We start from the raw sequence: 20,789 nt of genomic DNA, 5'->3' as shown, positions 1-20,789 counted from the left end.
GAGCTGCCCCGCCCAGCTAATTTTTTATTTTGTAGAGACAGTGTCTCACTATGTCAGCCAGGCTGGCACTCAGTAATTTTCTATCAATTCTATTTGGAATGTAATTTGAAGCTTTAAATGCACATTACTTTGTTAAAAATATAGATAAGATTTTAATGATGTAAATATACATATTTTCTATATAAACATACACTGGGCCAGGTGTGGTGGCTCACACCGTAATCCCAGTACTTTGGGAGGCTGAGGCAGGCAGATCACTTGAGTCAAGGAGTTTGAGACCAGCTTGGGCAACATAAGGAGACCCTGTCTCTGCAAAAAATTTAAAAATTAGCCAGGCATGATGGCACATGCCTGTGGTCCCAGCTACTTGGGAGGCTGAGGTGGGAGGATCACTTGGGCCTGGGAGGTTGAGGCTACAGTGAATCGTGATCACACTATTGCACTTCGGCCTGGGTGGCAGAGTGAGACCCTCTCTCGATAGATAAATAAACATAAGCTGAATCAATATAAGTTTGGTATATTAGTTAACTATTGCTGTGTAACAAATTTTCCCAAAACTTAGCAGCTTAAAATGACAGTATTTATTATCGCATACAGTTCTTGTGGGTCAAGAATTTGGGAGCAGCTTAGCTGGATGGCTCAAGCTCAGGGTCTCTTATTACTTTGAAGTCACCTGAAGGTTTGACTGGGCCTAGATGATCTGCTTCCAAGATGACTCACTCATGACTAGCAAGTTGGTACTGGCTGTTCACAGGAGGTCTCAGTTCCTTGCCATGAAGTTCTCTCCATACAGCTGCTTACATATCCTTACAACATGGCTGATGGCTTTCCCTAGAGGGAGGGATCCGAGAGAACAAGGCAGAAGCCACAATGTCTTTTATGACCTAGCCTCAGAAGTCACACATTGTTTTTTCTTTTTTTTTTTTTGACAGGGTCTTGCTCTGGCACCCAAGCTGGAGTGCAGTGGTGCGATCTCAGCTCGCTGCAACCTCTGCTTCCTGGGTTCAAGTGATTCTCATGCCTCAGCCTCCCGAGCAGTTGGGATTACAGGCGCCCGTCACGACACCTAAGTAATTTTTGTATTTTTAGTAGAGATGGGGTTTCACCATGTTGTCCAGGCTGGTGTCAAACTCCTACCTCAAGTGATCTGCCCATCTTGGCCTCCCAAAGTGCTGGGATTACAGGCATGAGCCACTGTCCCCAACCACACATTGTTATTTACAGCGTCCTATTGGTTGCATAGGTCAGCCCTGCTCAGTGTGGAAAGGGAGTATGCAAAGGCATGCATAGCAGGAGTTGAGGATCACTAGAGACCATCTTGAAGGCTGACAACCACAGCTGGATATTAAAAACGAAAAGGCATTCTATGGTGAAAATGTTAACCAGAGACATTTTGCTCGATGTGCCTGTATTCTGAAATAGAACTGACAGGATTTGCTCATGGTTTGGTATATGAGGTGTGGGAAAAAAAAGAGAGGCATAAGGGTTGACTCCAAGGTTTTCCTTTTTTTTTTTCTATGAGACAGAGTCTCACTCTGTCGGCCAGCCCGGAGTGCCACGGTGTGATTTCGGCTCACTGCAACCTCCGCCTCTCCAGTTCAAGAAATTCTCCTGCCTCAGCCTCCTGAGTAGTTGGGACTACAGGCATGAGCCACCACACCCGGCTAATTTTTTGTATTTTTAGTAGAGATGGGGTTTCACCATGTTAGCCAGCATGATCTCAATCTCCTGACCTCGTGATCTGCCTGCCTCGGCCTCCCAAAGTGCTGGGATTACAGGTGTGAGACACCGTGACCCGCTGACTCCAAGGTTTTTCACCAAACAACTGAAAGGATGAGATTATCTTTCTTGGCCAGGTGCAGTAGCTCACACCTGTAATCCCAGCACTTTGGGAGGCCAAGGCGGGTAGATCACAAAGTCAGGGGTTTGAGACCAGCCTGGCCAACATAGTGAAACCCTGTCTCTACTAAAAATACAAAAATTAGCCAGTGTGGTGGTATGCGCCTGTAGTCCCAGCTACTCGGGAGATTGAGGCATGAGAATCACTTGAACCTGGGAGGTGGAGCTGAGATCACACTGTTGCAGTGAGCTGAGATTTCGTGTTTGCACTCCAGCCTGGGTAACAGAGCAAGGCTGTCTCAAAAAAAAAAGATTGTCTTTGTCTTTCTCTTTTTCATTCTTTCCTTCCTTCCTTTCTTCCTTTCCTTCCTTTCCCTCCTTTTTTTTTTTTTTTTTTTTTTTTTGAGATGGAGTCTCGCTCTGTCGCCCAGGCTGGATGGAGTGCAGTGGCCGGATCTCAGCTCACTGCAAACTCCACCTCCTGGGTTTACGCCATTCTCCTGCCTCAGCCTCCCGAGCAGCTGGGACTACAGGCGCCCGCCACCTCACCTGGCTAGTTTTTTTTTTTTTTTTTTGTATTTTTTAGTAGAGACGGGGTTTCACCGGGTTAGCCAGGATGGTCTCGATCTCCTGACCTCATGATCCACCCATCTCGGCTTCCCAAAGTGCTGGGATTATAGGCTTGAGCCACCGCGCCTAGCCTTTCCCTCTTTTCTCTTCCTTCCTTCCTTCCTTCCTTCTTTCCCTTCCTTCCTTCCTGACAGAGACTCACTCTGTCACCCAGGGTGGAGTATGGTGGCGCAATCTCAACCTCCGCCTCCTGTGTTCAAGCGATTCTCCTGCCTCAGCCTCCCGGGGTAGCTGGAATTACAGGCATGCGCCACCATACCCAGCTAAGTTTTTGTATTTTTAATAGAGACAGGGTTTCACTGTGTTAGCCAGGATGGTCTCAATCTCCTGACCTCATGATCTGCCCACCTCGGCCTCCCAGAGTGCTGGGATCATAGGCATGAGCCACTGCGCGCGGTTGTCTTTCCTTTCCTTTCCTTTTCTTTCCTTCTTTTTTTTTTTTTTGAGACAGAGCTTTGCTCTTATTGCCCAGGCTGGAGTGCAATGGCATGATCTTGACTCACTGCAACCTCTGCCTCATGGGTTCCCAATGGCATGATCTTGGCTCACTGCAACCTCTGCCTCATGGGTTCAAGTAATTCTCCTGCCTCAGCCTCCCAAGTAGCTGGGATTACAGACATTCACTACCACACCCGGCTAATTTTGTAGTTTTAGTAGAGATGGGATTTCACCAAGTTGGCCAGGCTGGTCTTAAACTCCTGACCTCAGGTGATCCACCCCCCTTGGCCTCCCAGAGTGCTGGGATTACAGGCGTGAGCCACTATGCCCAGCCATGAAATTGTCTTTTACTGAGATGGTGAAAACTCTGGGAGAAGTGGTAAGTGCCTGTAGTCCCTGCTACTCGGAAGGCTGAGGCAGGAAGTTGACTTGAGCCCAGGAATTTGAGGCTGTAGTGCATGGTGGGGTGGTGATTCCACCTGTGAATAGCCACTGCACTCCAGACTTGGTGACAGAGCAAGACCCCATCTCTTAAAAAAAAAAAAAAAAAAAAGTGCCGCCATGCCCGGCTAATTTTTTGTATTTTAGTAGAAATGGGTTTCCCCGTGTTAGCCAGAATGGTCTCAATATCCTGACCTGGTGATCCGCCCACCTCAGCTTCCCAAAGTGCTGGGATTACAGGCGTGATCCATAGCACCCGGTCTTTTTTTCTTTTTAAAGACAGGGTCTCTACCGGCTGGGCATGGTGGCTCATGCCTGTAATCCCAGCACTTTGGGAGGCTGAGGCGGGCGGATCACGAGGTCAGGAGATTGAGACCATCTTGGCTAACATGGTGAAACCTCGTCGCTACTAAAAAATACAAAAAATTAACCGGGCATGGTGGTGGGCGCCTGTAGTCCCAGCTACTCAGGAGGCTGAGGCAGGAGAATGGCGTGAACCCGGGAGGCAGAGCTTGCAGTGAGCTGAGATCACACCACTGCACTCCAGCCTGGGCGACAGAGCCAGATTCTGTCTCAAAAAAAAAAAAAAAAAGAAAAAAAAGACAGGGTCTCACTCTTATCGCCCAGGCTGGAATGCAGTGGCGTGATCTTGGCTCATTGCAAGCAAGCTCTGCCTCCCAGGTTCCAGTGATCCTCCCACCTTAGCCTCCTGAGTAACTGGGACCACAGACACGTGCCACCACGCCTGGCTAATTTTTGTATTTTTGTAGAGGCAGGGTTTGCCATATTGCCCAGGCTGGTCTTGAACGCCTTTGCTCAAGTAATCTGCCTGCTTTGGCCTCCCAAAGTGCTAGGATTACAGGTGTGAGCCACCACACACAGCCAGGAGCAACTTTTTAAGGAGATGACCTTTTTTTTTTTTTTTTTTGAGACAGAATCTGGCTCTGCCACCCAGGCTAGAGTGCAGTGGTGTGATCTCGGCTCATTGTAACCTCTGCCTCCTGGATTCAAGCAATTCTCCTGCCTCAGCCTCCTGAGTAGCTGGGATTACAGGCATGCGCCACCACACACAGCTAATTTTCATATTTTTAGTAAAGACAGGGTTTCACCAGGTTGGCCAGGCTGGTCTCGAACTTCTGACCTTGTGATCCACCCTCCTCGGCCTCCCAAAGTGCTGGGATTATAGGCGAGAGCTACCGTGCCTGGCTAGGCGATGGTTTTTAAGGAGTTCAGTTTGAGGCATATAACCTTGAGATAACAATAAGTAGACAGTTAAATGTGCGTGCCTCTTTAAGTCAGAAAAGAGATTGGGGCTGGAGATAAAAAAACAAATTATTAATATGTAGAGGGAATTTAAAACTGTGAGACCAAATGAGATCACCAAGGGATTGAGTGAAGACAGAGAAGAGGTCCAAAGACTGAATTCTGTGCCCCTTTACAGTAAGAACTGCAAAAAGGACTCAGAAGGAATAGTCCATGTGGTCAGAAGAGAGCCAAGAAAGGAGTGGTGTGCCATAAAAGAGGAGAAAATGTTTCAGGAGAGGAAATAACCAAATTATCTATTGTTTATGGGTGAAGTAAGATGATCCTGGCAGTCATTGGTGTCCTTGATGGGAGCAGTGTTGGTGGAGTAATGGAGGTGAGATTCTGTTCAGAACTGGTTTAGAGAGAATGGGAGAAATGGAGAGGCTGTGGCAGGGACAATTCCTGCTTTCCAGATATCCATGAGCTCCATACATTTCCCAGTCCCTCTGGCTACATCACTGGTTCTGGCCAATGTGAGCTACGAAGTATTTAAGAGCTGGTACGTGATCCTCCATCTCTGTCTTCCCCTGCCAGGTGATGCGGAAGGCATGTGTTTCAAATGGCTACTATAGGGTGCTAGTAGCTTGGATTCCTAAATCACTGCTTGGAATGGAGCTACTGTGAATTGCTACCAGTCCCACAGTAGATTTTGTGTGAGCAAAAAATAGATCTTTGGGGCTGGGTGCGGTGGCTCATGCCTGTAATCCCAGCATTTTGGAAAGCCAAGGTGGGCGGATCACCTGAGGTCAGGAGTTTGATACCATCCTGGCCAACATAGTGAAACCCCATCTCTACTAAAAATACAAAAATTAGCCAGATGTGGTGGTGGGCGCCTATAATCCCAGCTGCTCGGGAGGCTGAGGGAGGAGAATCGCTTGAACCCAGGAGGCGGAGGTTGCAGTGAGCCGAGATGGCACTACTGTGGTCCGGCCTGGGTGACAGAGTGAGACTCCGTCTCAAAAAATAAAAAAAGATCTTTGGGTATAAAATCTCTAGCATTTGGCATTCATTTTTTACACAGAATAGTCTAGCCTACCTGACTAATGCAAACTCCAAATATTATTTGCCATTTTGAGGGCGTTTGTTTTGTTTTTTTATAAAGGGCAACAGAAAAATGGGTTGGTAGCTAGTGGGGAATGTAGAGTTAAGGGGAAGTTTGTTTTGTTTTAACTTTGAAATAAAACATACAGAAAAGTTCAAAAATCATAAGTATAGCTCAATGAATTACTGCAACGTGAACAGCCCCAAAGGAGGGTGTTTTTTGTTTGTTTTTTATTTTTGAGACAGGATCTCACTCCCTTTACCCAGGCTGGAGTGCAGTGGTATGATCACCGCTCACTGCAGCCTGGACCTCCTGGGATCAGGTGATTTTCCCACCTCAACCTCCCAAGTAGCTGGGACTACAGGTGCATGCCACTACACCTAGTTAATCTTTTGTACTTTTTGTAGAAATGGGGTTTCACCATGTTGCCTAAGCTGGTCTCAAACTCCTAGGCTTAAGCGGTTTGCCCACCTAGGCCTCCCAAAGTGCTAGGATGACAGGCATGAGCCATCAAGCCCTGCTGTGAGGGGGTTTTGAAGACAGAAGAAATATCACCATATTGGTAATGGATAAGGGAGGAGGGGAAACTGATGAGGAGGGACAGCTGCTGAAGCCATGTACCTGAGTAGGAGAGGGGCTGGGATCTGGTAACATGGAGGAGTTAGCCTCTATGGAGCATGAACAGCTCATCTTTATTAAGAAGAGGGGGCCAGGTGTGGTGGCTCATGCCTATAATCCCAGCACTTTGTGGGGCTGAGGCAGGTGGATCACTTGAGGTCAGGAGTTTGTGACCAGCCTGGCCAAACATGATAAAACCCTGTCTCTACTGAAAATACAAACATTATCTGGGTGAAGTGGTGGGTGCTTGTAATCCCAGCTACCTGGGAGGCTGAGGCAGGAGAATCGCTTGAATCTGGGAGGTAAAGGTTTCAGTGAGCCAAGATCGTGCTCCTGCACTCCAGTCTGGGCCACAGAGTGAGACTCTGTCTCAAAAAAAAAAAGAGGGAAGGCCTAGTCTGGCAGATGAGGTGAGGAGGTGGTGGTGGTAATCTCCGGAATTTCTTTCCTTTTTTTTTTTTTTTTTTTTGAGACAGAGTTTCACTGTTGTTGCCCAGGCTGGAGTGCAGGGGTGCGATCTCGGCTTACTGCAGTCTCCACCTCCAGGTACAAGTGATTCATCTGCCTCAGCCTCCCGAGTAGTGGAAAGCCTCCCGAGTAGCTGGAATTATAGGCATGCTCCACCAACCCGGCTAATTTTTTTTATTTAGTAGAGACAGGGTTTCTCCATGTTGGTCAGGCTGTTCTCAAACTCCCGACCTCAGGTGATCTGCCCCCCTCGGCCTCCCAGAGTGCTGGGATTACAGGTGCGAGCCACCATACCCGCCCCGGAATTTCTCTTCTAGAATGACTTCTGTCTTCTCGGTGAAATGGAAGGCAAGGTGATTTGCTGATAGTGCTAAGTATGACCATCAGGGAAGGAGATGATGGACATTTGAAGAGAGAAGAGATACGAAGTTAACTAGAGGAGTAGGAAAGTGAGGAGACATAGAAATGTAGGGCATTCCGGCCAGGCGCGGTGGCTCACGCCTATAATCCCAGCACTTTGGGAGGCCGAGGCAGGCGGATCACCACGTCAGGAGATTGAGACCATCCTGGCAAACATGGTAAAACCCCATCTCTACTAAAAATACAAAAAGAAATTAGCTGGGCGTGGTGGTGGGCACCTGTAGTGCCAGCTACTCTGGAGGCTGAGGCAGGAGAATGGTGTGAACCCAGGAGGCGGAGCTTGCAGTTAGCTGAGATTGCGCCACTGCACTCCAGCCTGGGTGACAGAGCAAGACTCCATCTCAAAAAAAAAAAAAAGAAAGAAAAAAAAGAAATGTAGGGCATTCCAGGCCGGGCACTGACTCACACCTGTAATCCCAGGACTGTGGGAGGCCAAGGCAGGCAGGTTGCTTGAGCCCAGGTGCTCAAGACCAGCCTGAGCAACATGGCAAAACCCTATTTCTACCAAAAAAATACAAAAATTATCCACGCATGGTGGCTCACACCTGTGTTCCCAGCTACTCAGGAGGCTGAGGTAAGAGGATCGCTTGAGCCCAGACAGGCCTGGAAACCCAGGCCACAGCCCTGGCACTGTCAGGAGCAGATTGCTCTTGGCCTGCAGACTCGTCTCTCAGAACCCACTCTGGCTTTTAGGATAGCTTTGGAATTACTGGTCTATGATTACATGTGGCCTGTGTGTTCTTGCTCAAGACTTAGACGTGCCCTAGTTTCCTTAGCATTCAGCATCCTGGGCCTTGTGGTGTTGGAGTGGTTGTTTTGGATTGCTCCTCTTAGTCTCAGCCTCAGAGGACCTCTGTGGATGCTACCGCAGGTTCCTTGTTGAGGGCATGCAGCCTCTTAGTTCCTCTGGCCCACTGTCTGACAAGGCAGTCTGCACCTTGGCCTTCTGGGCTCTGACCCTTGCTGGGAATCATTACTCTTGATTGTCCTGATGGATGGGATTGGGGGCCTAGAAAATCCCCAAATTATCTCCCCAACCTTCTTTCTTTGGTTTTATTCTGTGTGGGGTGATGCTGTTGGCAGTGGTGCCCAACCCCCCATGTCCTTCAGGCTCAGTGCAGGAGTGGCCACCAGGCCAGCTATCAGGATACAGGCTGTGCTTCCCTGTCTGTTTGCACATGGAGCTTCTGCAAAAGATTCAATTAAAGAAAGAATTACATAACTTGGCCGGGCGCAGTGGCTCAAGCCTGTAATCCCAGCACTCTGGGAGGCTGAGACGGGCAGATCACGAGGTCAGGAGATCGAGACCATCCTGACTAACACGGTGAAACCCCATCTCTACTAAAAAAATACAAAAAAAGGCCGGGCGCGGTGGCTCAAGCCTGTAATCCCAGCACTTTGGGAGGCCAAGACGGGCGGATCACGAGGTCAGGAGATCGAGACCATCCTGGCTAACAAGGTGAAACCCCATCTCTACTAAAAAAATACAAAAAACTAGCCGGGCGAGGTGGTGGGTGCCTGTAGTCCCAGCTACTCGGGAGGCTGAGACAGGAGAATGGTGTAAACCCAGGAGGTGGAACTTGCAGCGAGCCGAGATCCGGCCACTGCACTCCAGCCTGGGAGACAGAGCGAGACTCCATCTCAAAAAAAAAAAAAGAAAGAATTACATAACTTAAAGGTGACAAAAAGAAGAGGTTGAAAATTAGTGGCCGGGCGCAGTGGCTCAAGCCTGTAATCCCAGCACTTTGGGAGGCCGAGACGGGCGGATCATGAGGTCAGGAGATCGAGACCATCCTGGCTAACACGGTGAAACCCCGTCTCTACTAAAAAATACAAAAAACTAGCCGGGCGTGGTGGCGGATGCCTGTAGTCCCAGCTACTCAGGAGGCTGAGGCAGGAGAATGGCGTGAACCCAGGAGGCGGAGCTTGCAGTGAGCTGAGATCCGGCCACTGCACTCCAGCCTGGGCGACAGAGCAAGACTCCGTCTCAAAAAAAAAAAAAAAAGAAAAAAAAAAAGAAAATTAGTTCTTTGGGCACATACATAGGAGCTGCCTGACTGGAGCTATGCCAGGTCCAGAGAGAATGTTCTTGGACATACACTGGCTGGCACCACACAAATGCTACTCATGGTGAGGCTATATGTTTGGGACTACCCTTTTCATGAACTTGTTTGAACACCTACTTTATGCCATGCTCAGGGAAGAGTCGTTTGCCCAAGGTTACACAGCTAGGAGGGGACAAGAGCTCAGTTATTCCCACCAGACTCTGTGTTCTGGGAGGCAGGCTCAGGTCTACTTTGCTCACACTAACACCAGTGCCTCCTGGGCCCCTGGCCTGCCTGCAGTGTTTGCCCCATGAGTTTCTGCCCTTCTAATCCATCTACCTAGATCCCTCGTTCTTAGAGGATTGGTACCTGGAATGGATCCCCTCCTGGGTGAACTGTATGTTGCCTGACAAGTGAGGATCCTTCAGCCTGCCATTGAAGGACTCTAGAGGTGAAATAAGCCTTGCTACCAGCCTTGGTGAGCCACCCAGCTGGCTCTGTTACCACTGACATTCACTTGTGGCCACCTCCACCTGGGCCTGTGGAAGGACAAGGAGATCCAGATGAATCTATCCTGGCCATCATACGGGCACTGAGAGTTGTCATGTCTATAGTTGTTTTTAATTGTTAAGACAACTTGTGCCAAATTCAAAAGGTACAAAAGGATATTTAGAGAAAAACAGGGCTTCAGCCTGAAGACAAGCCTGTTGGCTGTGTCTCACTTCTTTCTCTACAAACACCTAGATATCCAAAAAGAACTATTGGTCAACTCCGTTAATTTTTATTTTTATTTATTTTTAGTTTTAGTTTCTTCAGACAGGGTCTCACTCTGTTGCCTAAATTGGAGTGCAGTGTTGTAGTCATGGCTTACTGCAGCCTTGACTTGCTGGGTTTATGTGATCCTCTCTCCAGTAGCTGGGATTACAGGCACATGCCACCATGCCTGGCTAGTTTTTTAAATTTTTTGTAGAGACAGGGTCTCACTTTGTTGCCCCAGCTAGTAAACTACTGAGTTCAAGTGATCCTCCCTCTTTGGCCTCCAATCTTTGCTAAGATTACAGGAGTGAGCCACCGGATACAGGATACAGAGTTGTTTCAACTCCCAGATCCAAATCCAGCACTTCCTTCCTATAGTAACATTGGGCAAGCTGCTTAAGCTCTCTCAGTGCCAGTTCTTTCATCTATAAAGCTAGCCTGACGGGAGCATCTGCCTCATAGAGGCGTGATCAAGATTAGGTAACTTAATCCACAGAAACTTCTTAGCATGATACGCTGACACTGAATAACTGTTAGCTAGTGTTATCAGTTTGTTTAATTATTTACATTTTATGTACTTTTTCTAAAAGACCAGGCTGAGCGTGGTGGCTCCTGCCTGTAATTCCAACATTTTGGGAGGCTAAAGTGGGAGAGGACTGCTTGAGCCTAGTAGTTTGAGACCAGCCAGGGCAACATGAAAAGACCTTGTCTTTATTAAAAAAATACAAAAATTGGCTGGGAACAGTGACTCATGCCTGTAATTCCAGCACTTTGGGAGGCCGAGGTGGGCAGATCACGAGGTTAGGAGATCGAGACCATCCTGGCTACCACGGTGAAACCCCATCTCTACTAAAAATACAAAAATTAGCCAGGCGTGGTGACAGGCGCCTGTAGTCCCAGCTCCTCGTGAGGCTGAGGCAGAAGAATGGCGGGAACCTGGGAGGTGGAGCTTGCAGTGAGCCGAGATTACACCACTGCGCTCCAGCTTGGGCAACAGAGCGAGACTCTGTCTAAAAAAAAAAAAAAAAAAAAAATTAGGCCAGCGCAGTGGCTCACACCAGTAATCCCAGCACTTTAGGAGGCTGAGGCAGGCGGATCACAAGGTCGGGAGTTCAAGACCAACCTGGCCAAGATGGTGAAACCCTGCCTCTACTAAAAATACAAAAATTAGCAGGGCATGGTGGCAGGTGCCTGTAATCCCAGCTACTTGGGAGGCTGAGGCAGGAGAATTTCTTGAACCCAGGAGGCGGAGGTTGCAGTGAGCCAAGATCGCGCCACTGCACTCTAGCCTGGGTGACAGAGCAAGACGCCATCTCAAAAAAAAAAAAATTAGGCAGGCACAGTGGCAGGAGGTTGAGATGGGAGGATGGCTTAAGCCCAGGAGGCAGAGGTTGCAGTGAGCCAAGATCGTGCCACTGCTCTCCAGCCTGGGCAAGAGAGCCAAGACTCTGTCTGAGAAAAGAAAGGCCGGGCACGGTGGCTCACATCTATAATCCCAGCACTTTGGGAGGTCAAGGCAGGCAGATCACTTGAGGTTGGGAGTTTGAGACCAGCCTAAGCAACACGGAGAAACCCCATCTCTACTAAAAATACAAAATTAGCCGGGCATGGTGGTGCATGCCTATAATCCCAGCTACCTCAGGAGGCTGAGGCAGGAGAATCTCTTGAACCTGGGAGGCGGAGGTTGTGGTGAGCCGAGATCGTGCCATTGCACTCCAGCCAGGGCAACAACAGTGAAACTCCATCTCAAAAAAAAAAAAAAGAAAAAGAAAAAAATTAGCTGACTGTGGCATGTGCTACTGGGAAGGCTGGGATGGGAGGATTGCTTGAGCCCAAGTCAAGGCTGCAGTAAGCTGTGTTGGTGCCATTGCACTCCAGCCTTGGCAACAGAGTGAGACCCTGTCTCAACAACAACAACAATCTGCCGAGAGGGGCAGATCACTTGAGGTCCGGAGTTCGAGACCAGCCTGGCCAACATGGTGAAACCCCGTCTAGACCAAAAAATATAAAAATTAGCCAGGCATGATGGCGCACGCCTGTAGTCCCAGCTACTTGGGAGGCTGAGGCACAAGAATTGCTTGAGCCCCAGAGGTGGAGGCTGCAGAGAGCCAAGATTGTGCCACTGCACTCCAGCCTGGGTGGCAGAGTGAGACCCTGTCTCAAAAAAAAAAAAAAAAAAAAAGACTAGAAGGAAATACACTAACATATGAACAGTGAAAGATCCTGAATGGTAGGAAAATCTTGATATTTCTTTCTACTTTTCTGTGCTTTCCAAGTTTTTTTTTACAATGAATATGTCTTCCTTTTATAATCAGAAAAGGAACAGTATATATATATATTTTTTTGAGACAGAGTCTCGCTCTGTCGCAGCCCAGGCTGGAGCGCAGTGGCCGGATCTCAGCTCACTGCAAGCTCCGCCTCCCAGGTTTACGCCATTCTCCTGCCTCAGCCTCCTGAGTAGCTGGGACTACAGGCGCCCGCCACCTCACCCGGCTAGTTTTTTGTATTTTTTTTAGTAGAGACGGGGTTTCACCATGTTAGCCAGGATGGTCTCGATTTCCTGACCTCGTGATCCGCCCGTCTCGGCCTCCCAAAGTGCTGGGATTACAGGCTTGAGCCACCGCGCCCGGCCTATATATTTTTTTGAAAGGAATTTTCAGGATCCATTTTCTAGAGATTTGAGTTAGTGGAGTCCTGATAACGGACACTTTCCTGTACTTAGTACCACTGTTGATTATGCCTGTGACCCTGCCAAAAGCCATCGATGTTGCCTTTGCCCCACAGGAGAACCCAAAGGATGGCTACTGACATGCAAAGGAAGAGAAGCGGCGAATGCCCTGATGGCACATTGACTCCTTCTGATGGACACAGTGTGGAGAGAGTTGAGAGCCCCACACCAGGGCTGGCCCAGGGAATGGAGCCAGGTATGGGCAAGTGTACAGCCTCAGCCAGCTGCCAACCAGAGCAGGCTTTGGGGGGGCAGGGGCGGAAATTAGGATTCCCAACCACTTTTTGCTTTCCACTTATTCATGCATTTGTCAGTCACTCATTGGATATTTGTCAGGTCTGGGGAAAAGGCAGGAGGCCAGGCTCGTTCTGCATGTGGCTTTCCTCTCCACTTCGTGTTACACTGTTCACCCTGAGCTTTCTGGCTGCCATTGAGGGCTCTTCTGTTCCCTGTGTCTACAGCACACCTCCCTGGCTCCTCCCCTCCTCACAAGTTAGGCCTGCTCTGACCATGCTCTGTATAGGACACTAATTATTTCATAATTTTATCTCTTTATGCATATATTGCCCATCTCTCTCTTCCACAAGATTGTGAACACTGAGCACAGGGCAGTTATATCCCCAGTGCCTGGTACAGGGCTGAATTCGTAAGAGAGACTCAAAATATATCTGTTAAACTATTTTGTCAAAAAATCAATAAAGGAAGACTGACCTGGTCACTGCCGTGAGGCAGTCACAGGCTGTGGAGCCATTACAGGGGGTCAGTCAGAAGCTATGGCCTAAGTAGGGTAGGGGAGCTTTCTCCCAGAGAGATTCATTGAGTATGGGTGGTGCTCCAGACACAGGGTGAGGTGCTACGTTCCTGCACCTTGCTGGGTACCATTGTAGCTGGAGAGAAGGACAATAATTGGCAAGTACCACAAGAGAAATCAAAGAGGGACATATAGAGTGGCTGGGGTTGGAAGTCAGTAACTAACATCTTCCCTGAAAGCTGAAGTGTGACAATTAGCCAGCCACGTGGGGAGGTAGGAGACAGCTGACAGCAGGTGTGGAGCTCCCGAGGCAGGTGGGGGCATGTTGAAACTGTCTAAGAGCAGATCTTGGCCAGTGTGACCAAGATGGGCAAGGGAGTGGGGTGGGAGATGGGAATGAGAGGTAGGCAGATACCAGCCACCACTGCTGCCATGAGTGGTTTGGGTCTTCTTTCCAGTATGATGGGAGGAGACTGGTGGGCTATAAGTTTCAGAGAAGCATCATCCATGGCAGACAGTGGCAGAAGGGAACAGTGGCTTGACCCTAACAAGTCAGGCAGTCATGCTGGAGTGACCACGTTAGGCACCTTGCTGGTAGGAGTGTCTGCCAGTAGCTACCCCTCTAAGCACCAGTGCTTTTGGCCTGCAGGTGCTGGGCAGGAGGGTGCCATGTTCGTCCATGCCCGTTCCTACGAGGACCTGACTGAGTCAGAGGATGGGGCAGCTTCTGGGGACAGCCCCAAGGAGGGTGCCAGGGGTCCCCCGCCACTGCCTGCAGACATGCGCCAGATCAGCCAGGACTTTAGCGAGCTAAGCACCCAGCTGACGGGTGTGGCCCGGGACCTGCAGGAGGAGATGCTGCCAGGAAGCTCTGAGGATTGGCTGGATCCCCCAGGGGCAGTTGGCCGACCAGCCACAGAGCCCCCCAGGGAGCGCACAGCCGAGGGGGATGAGGAGGATGCCACGGAGGCATGGCGCCTGCATCAGAAGCATGTCTTTGTGCTGAGTGAGGCAGGGAAGCCTGTGTACTCCCGCTATGGGTCTGAGGAGGCACTTTCCAGCACTATGGGTGTTATGGTGGCCCTGGTGTCCTTCCTGGAGGCAGACAAGAACGCCATCCGCTCCATCCATGCAGGTGAGCCACCTGGAGAGGAATGGGGTGGGCTCCCCTGGCCAAGGTTCATTCATAGCAGGTTTTGGACCCCTGCAGACCAGAGGGCTGGGATGTGCTATGTGACTAAGGGTAAGCCCCTCTACCTCTCTTGAGTCTCAGGGTCCTCACCTGAACAGATGATAACAACACTGCTGGCCTCATGGGGCTGTGGTGAGGACCAAAGATGCCTCTGACATGGGCTTTGCCTTTGGAGAGAGTGAGAATCTCCCTGGGGAGGTGACAAAAAGAAAGAAAGAAAAAAAATACACATATATATCTCCTAGGTCCTGAGCTCCACCCAGCCAGCCCTTGCCAGTTGACTTAGCACTTAGCATAAGAATGTGTGTTTCAGAGGGAGCTAGTCTTTGAAACAAGTGGCAGGGATAGGCCCTGAGCCCTCGGGGAGAAGGAGCAATGGGTTTTTATCCTGAACATCCTTAAGCCCCTACTGTGCGCAGAGCTCTGAGCGAGGAAAGGATGGGCGAAGCGAAAAAGCTGCGCTGGAAGGCGGTGTTCGGAGGGAGCTGCGGCTGAGGCTGACATCCCTCTTTCCCATCCTGCCCTCAGATGGCTACAAGGTAGTATTCGTGCGCCGGAGCCCGCTGGTGCTAGTGGCAGTGGCTCGCACACGGCAGTCGGCACAAGAGCTGGCGCAGGAGCTGCTCTACATCTACTATCAGATCCTGAGCCTTCTTACCGGTGCGCAGCTGAGCCACATCTTCCAGCAGAAGCAGAACTATGACCTGCGGCGCCTGCTCTCGGGCTCAGAGCGCATCACCGACAACCTGCTGCAGCTCATGGCACGAGACCCCAGCTTCCTGATGGGGGCGGCACGGTGCCTGCCCCTGGCAGCAGCCGTGCGCGACACTGTGAGTGCCAGCCTGCAGCAGGCACGTGCGCGCAGCCTGGTCTTCTCCATCCTGCTGGCCCGCAACCAGCTCGTGGCACTTGTGCGCCGAAAGGACCAATTTTTGCACCCCATCGACCTGCACCTGCTCTTCAACCTCATTAGTTCCTCCTCGTCCTTCCGCGAGGGCGAGGCCTGGACGCCCGTGTGCCTGCCCAAATTCAACGCAGCCGGCTTCTTCCACGCACATATCTCTTACCTAGAGCCTGACACCGACCTCTGCCTGCTGTTTGTCTCCACTGACCGTGAGGACTTCTTTGCAGTCTCTGACTGCCGCCGCCGCTTCCAGGAGCGCCTTCGCAAGCGCGGAGCCCACCTGGCCCTGCGAGAGGCGCTGCGCACACCCTACTACAGCGTTGCCCAAGTGGGCATCCCTGACCTGCGTCACTTCCTCTATAAGTCAAAGAGCTCAGGACTCTTCACCAGGTGAGGGAGGGCCTTGAGGGCACTGCTGTAAGGGGACAGGGACATGTGGAGTTGGGAGGCTGTTTGGTCCTAAGCTCTGAGATGTAGCCATGAAGCTGCCTCCATCTTTGGAAGCAGACCAGTGTGCTGGGTCTGTTTTACTGTGGCACCAGAGACCCACACTCTCCATCACCCTATGAGCATACCCCTCTCTACTTTATTACCCAGAAGGCCTGGAAATGCCCAGTATACCCAGGGAAGGAAACTGGAACAGAGGTCTCCCAGGTCCCTTGTCCTAGAGCAACTCTACTTTAGGCGTCATTTTGGTCCAGCTCAGGAAGCAGAGCCCTCCTCTACTCCCTCCCCCAGCAGAGGGGCTGGGAAGATATGGCCTCCCTTTGTCCCTTTTGGCCCACAGGATTCCTAGTTCACCTTTCCTCTACTCCAGATCTGTTACTCTGTCTTGGACATCTAAACTCATCCAGATCTGTCACTCTGTCTTGGACATCTAAACTCAACCTGGCCTCTCCAAAGAGGGGTCACCAAAGACACCATGAGCTTAGGGGGTGAGAGGGGACACAGCTCTAGTCTCAGTGGGCCCAGCTCTGTCCTGGAGTGCCTGCTGTGGTGAGGAGACAATGCCCTGTCCTAAGGGAGCATTTGGAGGGTAAGACATATGATAGAGTCTTCCTGGATAGGAAGAGGTGTTTCTAAATCTCTAGAGAAGACAGTGGAAGTCATTCCTTTGCAAACCCACTCCCCCCAACCCTGTCTGCAGCCCTGAGATTGAGGCCCCGTACACCAGTGAAGAGGAACAGGAGCGGCTGCTGGGCCTCTACCAGTACCTGCACAGCCGTGCCCACAATGCCTCTCGCCCACTCAAGACCATTTACTACACGGGCCCCAACGAGAACCTCCTGGCCTGGGTAAGGCAGCCCTGGGATGGGATGGGCTTCACGGAGGTCCTAGGTGTGGGCCATGAGGGGCATCTAACCTAGATGACGACCCTTTGCCCCTTCTCCAGGTGACAGGTGCCTTTGAGCTCTACATGTGTTACAGCCCCCTGGGGACCAAGGCATCAGCTGTCAGTGCCATCCATAAGCTGATGCGCTGGATCCGCAAAGAGGAAGACCGCCTCTTCATTCTCACGCCCCTCACCTATTGATGGGAATGTGTGCAGGCTCAGCCTTCCCAGGCACACTGGGTGTGGGAAGCCGTAGGAGCCTCCAGATGGAGGCTGGCCTCTCTTGCCCAGCCAGCAGGCAGGGACTGTGGGTTGGTGAGTGCATTAAAGTGCTTTGGGGAAGACACTTGTCAGCCCTGTCACTTGTCCCTTCGCCCATCCACCCTCACTCACATACAGACACTGGATCCTCCTCCCTAGCTCCTGCACAGGGGCACAGGCACATTTGAGCCCCTCTTCTCCCTCCCTTGCACCAGCATGAGGCCACACACATTCTCAGTTGGATCTTGGGCTGGGGCTGTTTTGGTTCAGCTGAAGTCCTACCATATGTAAATGGCTCTCAGGTACCATACTGCCCTACCCTACCCCCACCCCCATACTCAGTCTGAGCTTCTGCTGTCTGCCTCTCTTATCACTCCTGGGAGGGGCCCCCACTGCATGCCACAAAAGACTACCCAACCACTTTGGGAGCCCTCGCTGTGGCTCTGTTTAATGGGTTGCTGTAGTTCAGCAGGAGCTGAGCTGAGTAAGATACAGATGGTCAAAATGGGGGGAGTCTGAGCCCTGGTACTGGAGGGAGCCCCTGGTGAGGCAACTCAGTCTTCAGCTGAAATTCAGAATCTAGCCTCCCTTTAGCTGCAGGCCTCTGAGGAAACTGTCTCTGCTGAGGCCTTCCCATGAAGGGCTGTGTGCCTCAGTTCTCCTACCTCAGCCAGTGCAATCCTCCAAATGGTCCCCAAGAGTGAGCTGAGGGTCTGAGAGATGGCCCAGTTGACCCTCTACGGCAGTGGGCCTGTCATAATAAGAGCTAATGCTACTACGTGCACTGGGCTCTCCTTAGTCACCCTAGTCCCTGGCATGGCATAGGCAGACCTGCATGGGGCACCATGGACATCCAGGAGGCTCCATAGTGAAAGCCGAGCCCCATTGGACCTAGGGCACAGTACAGAAAGCTTCCACTTTGCTGCTGGGGGATCTTCTAGTTCTGGCCCCAGGGAGCACAAGGCCTAGGAAGTACTTATTGAAGAAAACTGTCCTCTGAATGTGGTCTTCAGACTGTCAGAGAGAATCACCCTCATGCAGTTTCTGAGAGTTGGGCCAGTATTTTCGGCCACTAAAATCAAGCCATGTTGAAGAATGAGCCTGTATGGGTGGCATGGGCCCAGGGTACGCTGGAACAGTTGTATTTATTGTCCCAGAAAATGGCAGCACAGCCCCTGGCCTTGGCCCCACTGTGGCTCACATTGGAATGGACATGGCAGCAGGCTACCAGCCCAGATTGCAAAGCCTCTGGGAAGCAGCCATAGGCTTGGTGGGTGCTGTTCACCCTGCACACATGCCCTGGGTCTCTTTTATGCCTGTTCTCTGCTTTTGTTCCTCTTCTGCTCCTAGTAAGAACATCAAACCACTGCCTCTGGGGCCTGGGTGATGCCAGGCTAGCTGTCCCTGACTGTTACTGGCATTCTGGTCAACAGTGAGCCCCTAAGTGCCTCTTTTGCTTGCCCTGACTCTCGTAGGTTTCTCAGCTTCTCTGTAGTTCAGCATATATTCTGGGGAGACCATAGTTGGATAAATGTGTGTACCTAGGACTGTAGGCACCTAGGAGCATGGGGTGTACCTGCTTGGAGATCGGGGTGGGACGACAGGCAAATAAGGTATTCCTAGTGAAGGAGCCAGCATGTGCCAAGGGAAGGACATGGTAAGAACCCTGTACAGGCCGGGCATGGTGGCTCACACCTGTAATCCCAACACTTTGGGAGGCCAAGGCGGGTGTATCACTTGAAGTCAGGAATTCGAGACCAGCCTGGCCAACATGGTGAAACCCTGTCTCTACTAAAAATATGAAAATTAGCTGAGTGTGGTGGCGTGCACCTGTAGTCCCAGCTACTCAGGAGGCTGAGGCAGGAGAATTGCTTGAACCCAGAAGGCGGAGGTTGTAGTGAGCCAAGATTGTGCCACTGCACTCTAGCCTGGGCGACAGAGAGAGACTCCGTCTCAAAAAAAAAAAAAGGAACCTAATATAACTTGTTTGCAGTGAAGCTGGAGGAGTCCATAAGGGCTGGGGTTCTCAAACTCCAAGTAACCTGCAGTGTGATGTGGTCATATTACAGTTGGAGAGACTACATTGCTACTGCTAAGGTCATCTTGGGATTAGAGAAAGAGGCTAGACCTTGTCCTCTAGAACAGTGTTCAGAGGGGACTGAGAGCTCAATGAGGGAAAAGTGGCTAGCATTCCTTCAAGGCATCAGGTGCTAAGGGCAGTCGAGCAGGTTCTTAGCCAGCTATGGGCCAGGCCTCGTGAGTTTACCTTGGGGTGCCCTTTTACTTCACACTTAAGAGCCCCATTAGCTGACCTCCCCCATACACCTTGACTGCTCCCTCCTACAGAGGCAGCAGATGGCGAGACGGGGAAGGGGTGCTCCTGTGTACCCCTGCTGTTGAGAACCAAGGCTGCCTTAGAGAGGACCTCAGACTGGGGACAGCCATTAGCGTGGCCACACGGTGGCAGCAGAGAACTAACGAATGGTTGCTGCAACCCCACCCCCAAAAAGGGGTGGGTGGGGTGATCTAAGAGGGCGTGTGAAGTCTCCTCCCAACCCCCAGGGATCCTTCTGAAAGTCTGGAGGTGGGATTTGGGTCACCAGAACCCCTGTCTGGGCGCCAGGCTGAGAATGTTTCATTTTAGTTTTGCCCTGCCTATCTTTAGATGTGTTGACTGTGGAATGCAGGAACCACGCCACAGTTTTCTCAGGGTGTTTATTCATTTCCTGGCCAATTCTGCTTTGGAAAAGGAGTGTCTTTTATGTCACCTCAGGGCACAGTATCAACCCTGCACTGGGTGTGGCTGCCCCCAGTTCCATTTCCTCTTTCAGTCTTCAGGTAATCATGGAGCTCCAGGCTGGAAGAAGGGGGAAGTCCTGCACTGGGGATGGAGGCAGAGTGAAGTATCCAGAGTAAACTGTGCTGGGGTGGGTGTAGCACTGGGTCTGTGGGACCCAGGAGAGGGGCCTGGCAAAGTCTGGATCAAAAAGGCTTCCTGGAGGAAGTGCCATTTAGGTGGCAAAAGGAGGAAAGGGAAAGCGTGTTCCTGGAAGGAGGAACAGCACTTACAAAGGGTAGGTTAGGAAGGGGATGCAGGCGCAGAAGTATGGACTGAAAAGAGAGTGAGGAGATATAGATACCCAAGCCAGGCTAAATCCTGTTGGGCTGAGGGCTCCTCTCTCCCCTAGCCTCCTTATCCTCTACAGCCTTGGGGCCCATAGTTCACAGCCCAGAGCCACCCTGTGGACTTTCCCCTTCTTCCAGAGTCCAGGCCCCTCTAGCTGAGGGGGCTGTCAGGCCAAGGTTGTCCCCCAGGGGCCTCAGTCTAGTGTTGGTAGGACCAGTTACCAAAGGGCAGCTGCTGAGATCCAGGTGTGGGACTAGGCTCCCCCACCCCCACTCCTCATAAACAGAAGAGAGAACTCTGGGAAATCACTTAATCGGAACTACATTTTCTTTTTCTTTTCTTTTTTTTTTTTTTTGGAGATGGAGTCTCGCTCTGTCACCCAGGCTGGAGTGCAGTGGCACAATCTCAGCTCACTGCAACCTCCACCCCCCAAGTTCAAGCAATTCATTCTCCCCGCTCAACCTCCTGAGTAGCTGGGATTACAGGTGCCC

General features: G+C 50.9%; 1 protein-coding gene across 4 annotated transcripts in view; it reads left to right on the top strand.

The window, feature by feature from the left end:
* The window catches only part of MON1A (MON1 homolog A, secretory trafficking associated), a 28,067-nt gene extending 10,811 nt beyond the window's left edge, over positions 1-17,256 (top strand). For 2 of the 4 annotated variants that reach the window (XM_033208032.1, XM_033208023.1), the window contains exons 2-6: positions 12,787-12,926; positions 14,131-14,616; positions 15,202-15,967; positions 16,725-16,872; positions 16,971-17,256. In XM_033208032.1, the coding sequence (XP_033063923.1) occupies positions 12,800-12,926; positions 14,131-14,616; positions 15,202-15,967; positions 16,725-16,872; positions 16,971-17,111 (1,668 nt within the window). In that variant the 5' untranslated portion in view covers positions 12,787-12,799 and the 3' untranslated portion in view covers positions 17,112-17,256. Of the gene's footprint in view, positions 1-1,016; positions 1,071-12,786; positions 12,927-14,130; positions 14,617-15,201; positions 15,968-16,724; positions 16,873-16,970 lie in introns of those variants that run through there. The other 2 variants (XM_033208013.1, XM_033208040.1) reach the window with 2 other exon arrangements.
* The last annotated feature ends 3,533 nt before the right edge of the window (positions 17,257-20,789 follow it).

The sequence above is a fragment of the Trachypithecus francoisi genome, unplaced genomic scaffold (assembly GCF_009764315.1).
Source record: "Trachypithecus francoisi isolate TF-2019V2 unplaced genomic scaffold, Tfra_2.0 Lachesis_group0, whole genome shotgun sequence".
Taxonomy (NCBI): Eukaryota; Metazoa; Chordata; class Mammalia; order Primates; family Cercopithecidae; genus Trachypithecus; species Trachypithecus francoisi.
The sequence above is the reverse complement of the archived record's forward strand: the minus strand, read 5'-3'. Positions and strand labels throughout refer to the sequence as shown.